Raw genomic sequence first — 9,872 nt, 5'->3', positions numbered from 1 at the left:
CATAATTGATTCTACTTTATTGTCATGCAGATGTCAACAACATAAAGTAAATCGATTTTATTCAGGATCAAATATACCCTTATCCAGTCTAGAAAACGGTGGACATGTTTATTAGATTGTATAATGTGTGTATATACAGTATACTGTATACATATATATTTTGTACCTCTATCAGGAGCTATAACCCCATCATTTATTATATCTTCAACTGTGCAATACTGATTTAACAGTGCAATAATTCAGCTGTGCAATAATCTGGTTTACTCCGGCATTAACACTGCATTCATTTATACAGAACATTTAAACTAATATTCTTATTTTACACTATTCTTGCATATTATTTGCATAGGTCCTATTTTTCAGCATTATTATCTGCACTGTTGTTTTACTGTGTATATTTCTCATTTATATTTTCTAATGATTTCTCTATTTATATATTTATGATACCCTACTACACCTTAAAGAAGGCTGCTTCATTGAGCTGTGAGTGTGACTACAAACAGAGTGGGAGGGTGTAGCAGGACCGGATTGGAATTGGCCCCTTGTTTTGTATAAAAGGCCCTGAACACCTGCGCTACACCTGCACAGGTGATTTCAATGAAGTGGTTCGATTAAACCTCTCATCATTGTTTATCTGACGTCTCCCTGATTCTCCTGTGAGCACCAGAAACTACACTTTCATCATATAATGCACATGGGAGTACTGGGAATAATCCCCAGCATACAGTAGCTCTGACCTGAAAACTGAAAACACCTGTGAGAGGCCTTTAGATCAGAATAAGCATGTTGTGTACATCAGGATATACCAGGAGATCTCAACAGGCCTTTTTCACAACAGATATGTGTCACAGTAGGAAAAGCACAAGTATAAATAGTCAAATTAATGATGGTTGAGTTCCATTTAGCTGCTTCAGTTTCAGGGTCCTGGTATAGTCGGTTTCAATGGAATTACGTTGCTAAGCAAAAGCTTGGGTCCATGTTTACTTCCTGTCAGCTGATGTCATTCACATCCACTGCAACAAGGCCTATTGAAAGAGGCTGGGACACGGGTCATGGGGTATAACACGTGTGCAGTGTAAGTGGAGCTGCGTTGCGATTGGCTCAATTTTGGCGAGTGCAGACCAGATCTTACTGCGCATACTGAGACACATTTGGGAGGTAGTGGCTAGAAGGGAACCAGCAAACTGGGGAAACTCTTGCGAGATTGTTAGGTCAGGCATTGACCTTGAAAAGTGTAGGTCAGGATAGGTCGTCGGGCAGAAAGTCTCGCTGGAGTTTTCGTACGTTTTTGCAGATCTCAGATCAGATTTCGCAATTTGCGGGCTCCCTTCTAGACACGACCCATTTGGGGTGTTTACAACTGTGAAATGGTCTATTTTGCACGCTGTCACCATAAATATAAAACACTGTCATTCCTTTCAGGGACACTTGAATACAACAGAGCCATCTTTAATGTTATTAGTAACACCTGTGCTTTTCCTACTATGACCAGTCAAAATGTCAGCTGTGTAAAAAAAAGGCCTATATTTATACCAAAACACAATAAAGATACTGAATGTACCCGGCCCTCCTCACCCACATACTGTACTGTATCTAGCACTGCAGCATCCACAAAAACAAAAAGAACTCAGCAAGGTAACAAATCTGGACACAACTGGACACCAAGATGGAAATAAAGCAAAGTCCTCTAATGTGCCTCTTTATTTAAAGAAAATAAAAATGTCATTTAATCATCCTCCCAGGCCAAACAAGGTTTTTGCACCTCCAGTCAGTTCACTCTCTTTTGGGGATAGACGTGTACTGTAGCAGAAGAAAAGGCTGATGCTGTTTGTACAAGGAGAAGAGCTTGTCTTGTTGGGTGCTGCTCACACATTCATAGTGCCTGTGCCATTGGGTATGGCTCCAAAGGACCAAAGAATTACTAATATTGCACGCTCTCATTTATTCATCTCCATTCTAAACATGCTTTCCTATGTGTGTATGTATACATATTTACCGTATACATACATAGGTATGTACACCTAGGCACACACATAATTAAACATGTATAATTGTACATATATATTTATATAGACCTATAAATTTACATGTACATACATTTATAAAATTTTACACACAACGCGCACTCGCCTCTCGCTCGCACACACGCACGCACGCACACAATGCGTCTGTGAGTCTATGTTTGTTTTATGTACACATGCGCACAGGCACGCACATCAGTACAGATCTCAGACACACTTCATATCGAAAAAACGTTGGTTCCTATTAAAACAACACCAGGTTGCAATTTGGACACTTTCAATGGATTTCCAATGTTTTGTTTAAAGCTGTGAAATTCAAAAAGAAATCAAAAATAATAAAAAGGAGGAAAAATAAAACCAACAAAAGAAAGAAAGAAAAAAAAAAGGCATGGCGCTGCAACATCTGGTCTTCACTGCAGGTAAGTGGTTAATTTGCATAATGTATACAGGTTTTTAGGATTTTTTCCCTATTTTTTATTTTTTACTAAACAGCATTTCCTTTTTTTTTATAAACCAGAAAAAACTAAACTCTACAGAGAAAGTCCCCTACCCGCAGTCTTCCGCTGCTGATAGAGATTGACATCAAGCTGTACAGCGCAGTCGAAAACATACTTACATCTGAGCTCATTTACAGGTACAGCCATAATCAAGGCACAAAGATCTACAAGTAGATTTGTTTTTCTTTCAATTAAGTTGTACAAAATAATATTACATTTTACAGTCTGTACAGGATAATTCAACCTTGCACAGTGTACAAGTTAACAAAAAAAAAAAAAAAAAAAGAGAACAATACATTTTTCTCTCCCGTCCCCCCCACCCTCCCCTCCCATCAGTATCTCTAAGCTAAAAGGATGGTTTGTGTGGAAAAAGGAGGCAGGTCCGAGTCCGTGGAGGCAGCAGGGCTAAGGTGCAGAGAGCTCAGTCCCTTTTCCTTCATTTAAATCCTTCTTCGTGTCGTCGTCGTATTTCCTGCCCCCCCCCACCCCTCCCAACTTTAATCTTTCGCTCCACATGTCTCTCGGCTGCTCGGTGCACCCTGCAGCTCGGCAAGCTAACATCGTGACAGGGTAATAAATATTGTGATGCTACATTGTGTGTATGCTTCCTCTGGAGAAAAAACAACAACAACAAACAAAAAAAAAAAAAGAAAAAAAAAGTTATTAAGGAACCTGATGCAAAGTGCATTTATCTCTTCATCCACTCGGTTCCCCTCCGTCCACTCCACCTTTCCTCTCCGGTGTCGTCCAGTCGGCGTCCACGCGGAGAGAAGAAGCAGCTCAGAGGGGGTGACGGGGCAAAAAAAAAAAAGGGGGGGCAAAGGTCATGGTGGTGATGCCGGCTTTGACCGGCAGACAAACATAAACACACACACATGCGCTCACTCACATGGCATTCCTCCTTCTCTTCATCACACACACACACGTTAACACACACACACACACACTGCCTCTACACTGAGGTCCTGTCGGTGTGTTTTATGTATCCACACCCACCAGTCCAGGTCCAATGACAAAGCCAAAAAACAGAAGGACACAAAGGGGCAAAAAAAAAGAAAAAGAAAAAAGGAGGTAGCCCAAGGCTTAGTGGAATGACAAAAATCAAGGCATTCAAAAGGAAGGATTAAAAGAAAAAGAAGAAAACAAGAAGCGGCACGCAACAACTTTGTTCCCCAACCTTCCTTTCACATCGGTGAAATGGGGATGAATCGGTCTCAGAGAGAGAGAAAAAAAAAAAAAAAGAAGTACAAAAAGCTAAGAAGTTAAGAAGAGGAAGAGGATTTGACACACTTCAGTAGTACTTCATAGTCCTCGACAGGAGGGGTGGTCAGGGGGGTTTGTTGAGGGTTTCTTTGGGGGAAGAGGGGTGAGGAGTAAGGGTGAAGGAGGAGGAGGAGGAGGAGGAGGAGGAGGAAGAGGAGGAGGAAGGGTTCGTCAAGGATGCAGAATGGTGGAGAAAAACACAGAAGGCTGACGGAGGCGGTCTCCCATCACAAGAGTTCGTACTGCCGCAGGTGCATTCTCTGGATGATGTCCCGGCAGTCGTTGAACACCCGCCGGATGTTCTCTGTGTCCACGGCGCAGGTGAAGTGGGGGTAGCAGTAATGTCTGCCGTCGCCACTCGCAGTGCTGATCCGCTGAGGACAAGAGGAGACGGGACAGAAGACGTTAAGGGGATGAAATAGAATCTGAGCCGGGTTCAAGCTCCTCTTGAGGCCACTTTCAACCTTCAACTAGTGTCTGAATTCCTTCAATATACAGGTGAACTTATAGAAATAAAATGGGAGTAGAACAGACACTGAACGGTTTTCCGTGGTCATTTGACTAGTTGTGTCTAGAAGGTAACCCACAAACTGCAAAATCTGGCAAAAATTTGAAAAAACTCTTGCGAGACTCGCTGCCCGACGACCTATCCTAACCTTATCTATTCGAGATCGATGCCTAACCTTAATCATCTCGCGAGAGTTTCCCAACTCGTGGGTGACCTTCTAGACACGACCTATTTGACTAGTACAAAAGAAAGCGGCTATTGTTGTTAGTCGCTATGGTGACAACACACGTCAGTGGGGCCGTAAAGTGTGGTCGCAGCTCGCTGCGAAGACGGCGGACGCAGCTCCAAAGACTGATGGCTGGCTAGTTCGCTTGTCCTCCTCCAGAGCGGTGGGGAGTGAGGCGGAGGGACCACTGGCCATTGTTTCCAACCATGTCATACTAGCTTGTTGCAAAGAAGGCTACATAACGCTCCGAACTTGCGCTAAATTTTGACGAGGAAAAACTGTCATGGCCATTTTCAAATGGGTTCTATGGATACCCACGAGTCTCCCCTTTACAGACATGCCCACTTTATGATAATCACATGCAATTTGGGGCAAGTCATAGTCAAGTCAGCACACTGACACACTGACAGCTGTTGTTGCCTGTTGGGCTGCAGTTTGCCAGGTTATGATTTGAGCATATTGTTTTATGCTAAATGCAGTACCTGTGAGGGTTTCTGGACAATATGTGTCATTGTTTTATGTTGTTAATTGATTTTCAATCATAAATACAAATGTATTTGCATAAAGCAGCATATTTGCCCTCTCCCATGTTCATAAGAGTATTAAATACTTGACAAATCTCCCTTCAAGGTACATTTTGAAAAGATAAAAAATGTGTGATTAATTTGCGATTAGATATTTTAATTGATTGACAGCCCTAGTTCAGACTAAGTCTGTGATATGTGTAAATAATAAAATAATCATTTGACTAGCACTAATAATGGTCAAAAATGATGTAAATAAATAACACAGGAAAGCACTTTAACTATTAATACTATGGGTAAATATACAAACACACCACCTTAACCCTATAATGTTCCAGTTGGAATATTATTGGAGTATAAATGGCCTAATATAGAAGGTGCATAGTACAAGTACAATAATAATAGCAATAAAACCCCAGCTGATTATGACTGACACGATATAACGTGCTTAAAGAAATAATGAATAAATAGGGAAGAAGTTGCTAGAGGCTGATACCGGCCGATACACACTCCAACATGTGATTAAGAGAGTACTGGCACTTATTTTTTTCCACTTCAAGCACAGCTTGTTGTGGCACAAATTATTCTTCAGTATCCAAACGAACAAACACACAAATACATTCATGCAACAATCCCAGAATCTCGCTGGGATGTTTTTCCAGGCAACAGGAGCAGAATTTGGCAAAACTTTCTAGGAAATTCACCCCTCCTACTGTCCCTTCTAGAAAGTGAGATAACTGACCTCCAGGGACAAACAACTACGACCCTTTGTCAGACTAAATGAAACAATGTTGGTTATTAAGCTAAATCACTGGTGCCATTATTATTCCAGTATGAAAGAAAAACACTGGCCAACTCATGAAGGGACAGAAGAGGAGGACTTGTGACAAAAAATATAGACGTAACATCGGGCTTTTCTCAATTAAATGTGATTCAATTTAAGCGTCGGAGTTTATTTTTGACCTTAAAACATAAACCGCGGCGGCGGCGGGGGGCCAGGGGGGCCGTGGCCCGGGTGACTTTTGGAGTCTGATATAATATTTTTATGAATAAAAGCCTGAATTGTATCTGTGTTTTTTCTGAAAAAAATTTACTTCAAACAAACGAAAAGATATTTGTCACCGACACCCACTGACTGCTGCAAATCATTTGACATGTATCTACGTTGTTTCGCAACCATAGACCGCGCTGTTTGCGTGTAGATGATGCGTGTGTAGGTGCGGAGGAGATTTTCTTAGTTCAGTTTCTTATGCTGCGTTCACACTACGAGCGACAAAGCAACAGGCTACCAGTCATGTTCAATGGAAGCCGGGACCTAGAAGCTACACACTGACGCCCAACGTGCTATATATAAAGTTGAGCCTGTCTCAGCTTTTTTCGGCGCTCCAATGACGCGGTGAAGCGTCAGCCAATCATAAGCTTTTGTTTCACTCTGTTCCGTTCCATCTGAAAAAAAATGCCGTTAGCCAGTCCACAGAGCTATTTAACGATATAACTACGTCAATAAGCGCTTGAACAACACTTCAGTGGCTACTGGCCACGCTTGGCCGTTTGTTGTTTTTGTCGCTCCTAGTGTGAACACAGCTTTAGACTACACATCCACACCAATATGTTTAAACGATCTCCATCCAGACAAGTGTTTTAGGGTTGTTTCAGAATGAATCTCCGTCCATACTACCACGCCTGAAAACACATATCACATGAGCATTCACCTACACTGGGCATGCGCATACGCCGGTGTAAACAGGAAGCAGCGCTGGACACAGGAATTAATGTGAAGCGCTCGAATAATAGCTTACCTCCTGCACATGTGGGCAGTAGTTGCATTATAAAATGCTTAATTTAACTGCATAACAGCTGCTAACATTGACAACAAGGTCAGCAACGCTTGTAACTCGTTATCCAGTGTTGAAATTAACCACTGGTGGCCGAGGTTCATGTGATGGGGCGTGATGGGGCGTGACGAATCAGGGAAGGACACGTCATGACTGATAAAAACCCAATCAAGAAGTGAACGCGGGTGTCTGCGTCATCGTTTTCAAAGATCTCCGTTTCTGTCCATCCAGATTAAAAAGCAAGCCCGGAGTTGTAAAGCTAGAACGAGGTCAGCAGCTTCTCCGTTTTAGAAGCTCGAAAACGCCGGAGTAGTGTGGACGCTATAGCATAAACTAAGCAAATATCCGTTTTAAAACGAAAACGCATTTGTGTGGATGTAGCCCAATGGCACATGTCCACAGGGGTGTTTTTTATCGCGTGGAAAGGACAGAGGCCGTGGACATGTACCATTAGCATGCTTGCTTGTCGTGACTGTAAAGAGAGAAAGAGAGTCCCGCAAGCTACAAACAGCTAATTTTGAAAGAGAATATATTTAACTCTCTGGGAAAGTGTTTAATTCTTATGCAAGTGCTCTTAATAATCAATATATTCTTTGATTTTGAAACAGTAGCCTTATGTTGTTGTTGTTGTTGTTGTTTTTATTTTAGTCTTTCTGGGGCTATTGCATGGTTAAATCAATTGATTTTATATCATGAAAAAAAATTCCCCCCTCACAATTTTCAACAGCCCCCTCAGTCACTTCATCCTGGCGGCTGGGACTAAAAAAGTGTTATATAGCATTATTCAACACTCACATATCAGTAACATAGGCCGATGTCTGTTTCAATGCATATGCCCTCCCCTTGTGCATGCTTTAGAAACCGTTTCAACATGTAATGTAACAGTAAAACAACCGTATATCCGCTGAGGAACACCGTGAGACAGCTCCAGATAAAAGCTAGTCGGTGGATCTTGGGTTATAAGATTATTTTGCTGGATGTACAGCAACATGACTGGCTGCTAAAAACTATTGTTCTCCAGCAGCTCATCTGTAGACTACTCGTCCTCGTGGGAAAGCAACAATCAGCACAAGTGTTTTATCAAGTTCAAAGCGACATAAAATGCACAGTTGGCATTTGTGTTTGGCAGAGTGTAAAACACTGAGTTATGAATTAACGGGCTATTCACGGCTGGACATTCATTAACTTCTCACTTTGAAAACAGTCCAGACGTTCAGCGATATACTTACAAGAAACTCGTCTCGGATGAAGAACTTAGCTCTCGTCACTCTTGGGTCTTCACCGGGTTCAGGAGTTGCTGAAATAACCAGAGAGTGACAGTTTAACGCTGACCGACGTGAAGAGAAAAGAATTCCATTAGTACGTAGGGTGTTTCGGTGGGGCACAAACCTTCATTTGGTATGGTGTAGCGAGCATATTCGGGGAAGTAGTCTTCAATTTTGGATTTTCCAGCTAATACTTTCTCAGCCAGCATGTCCTGCTTGTTCAGGAATAATATGACCGATATAGTGCGTAACCATCTGAAATACAACATTAAAGAAACAGTGTTAGCACTGCATGCAGAGTCAGCGTGGCTCCCAATAAAGCAACAGTTCATTCCAACAATAAATGCGTGTGAATACATAAGGAGGGAAATGATGGGGTTTTGCATTTCAGCAGAATAAACAACACCTGAATTAAGTGGCACAGAATATTTAGACATAGACCCCCAGTCAAGAGATGGAACAACGGCCCTTTGAACATCAGTTTAGTTGCTATGACATCAGGTTGTGTTGATTATCGAAAGAGGTGTTTCTTATTTTAATTTTTGTGGTGTTTTTTGCCGTCATTAGTGACAGATGATAGGACATTAGGGAAGAGAGAGATGGGGACGATCCTGGTATTATTTTCACTTGCTAGCTGACCTAACTACACACTGTAGTGGACACAGAACGCTACAGAGATTTACAACTACTACTACTACTACTTCAACTACTTTCTGTATTTAAGTTTGCTTGGACTCAAAGAGAAGTGATTACAAATATTTCTGTTAAATTAAAGTGTTTTGTAAAGCTGTAGGAGGCTTGTGCTTCTTGCGTTGAGTAAAATGTTATGATGGACAGCAGACAATAGCACCCAGTTTTGATAGAGTTAAATTGAGTATCAGAGATTAAATTCTACATTTGCAGATTAAATGTATGTTTAGTTGATTTAGGTTAATAAAGAACCATTTGAATTCACTGAACTTACATTTATGATTTAAAGAAATTTTGTATATTATTCTCTAGCTTCCCAGTGGTGTTTCTTTTGTATTCAAATCCAAACATTGAAATTTTGGTCAAAGTATTTATGTTTTAGCGTCAAAATTATATTTCCCCCAAGCCCTTCTAAAAACTTTTTCCAACTTGACCGGACGTAGGTTTCTGCATTGATGACGCTGTTACATGTACATATACTGTACATCCTTATAGTGAGTGTATTAATGTTACATACAGTAACTTAGATGGCAGTTGGCACGCTCCCAGTTTGGAGGAGCAGACAGGAGTACCAGCACAGAAGCTAAGCAATGTACTGCTGTGGAGGTCGCGGTAGTTCCGATCAGAAAAGTCACAACTTCTGCGTTCTGTGAGGTAAAATTACTGTTTTTGTGAAAGGAGTCTGGCGGCTTTGAAGACTTTGATATAACGGCTTTAGTTCTCCGTCGGAAAAGGCTGTCTGACGGCGAGGTAAAGTGGTGAAAATATTGTAATTATAGCGTACACTTAAACTGATATAGATTTTTTTAGGTGGGCCTTTTAGATAGGCAGCTAAAATGCGTTTTTCTGCTGCTTTTGTTCACAGCCGCTTTACCTCGCTATCAAACAGCCATTTCTGACGGGGAACTGAAGCCGTTATATCGCTCTCTTCAAAGCCACCAGACTCCATTCACAAAAACAGTAATTTTTACCTCCCAGAACGCAGTATACCTACTTCAAAAATCCAAACTAACCCGTATAGTTATTTCCAAACCTAGCACAGC

General features: G+C 41.4%; 1 protein-coding gene across 4 annotated transcripts in view; it reads right to left on the bottom strand.

Annotated features, from left to right (window-relative positions):
- Nucleotides 1-1,667: 1,667 nt before the first annotated feature.
- The window catches only part of LOC119498085 (guanine nucleotide-binding protein G(olf) subunit alpha), a 68,581-nt gene continuing 60,376 nt past the window's right edge, over nucleotides 1,668-9,872 (bottom strand). For all 4 annotated transcript variants that reach the window (XM_037786581.1, XM_037786582.1, XM_037786584.1 and 1 more), the window contains 3 exons: nucleotides 8,264-8,394; nucleotides 8,104-8,171; nucleotides 1,668-4,155 (listed from right to left, as the gene is read on the bottom strand). In XM_037786581.1, coding sequence (XP_037642509.1) covers nucleotides 4,009-4,155; nucleotides 8,104-8,171; nucleotides 8,264-8,394 — 346 coding nt within the window. In that variant the 3' untranslated portion in view covers nucleotides 1,668-4,008. The remainder of the gene's footprint in view (nucleotides 4,156-8,103; nucleotides 8,172-8,263; nucleotides 8,395-9,872) is intronic.

This window comes from Sebastes umbrosus, chromosome 12 (genome assembly GCF_015220745.1).
Source record: "Sebastes umbrosus isolate fSebUmb1 chromosome 12, fSebUmb1.pri, whole genome shotgun sequence".
NCBI lineage: Eukaryota > Metazoa > Chordata > Actinopteri > Perciformes > Sebastidae > Sebastes > Sebastes umbrosus.
Note: the sequence above shows the minus strand (reverse complement) of the source record. Positions and strands in the feature narration are given on the sequence as shown.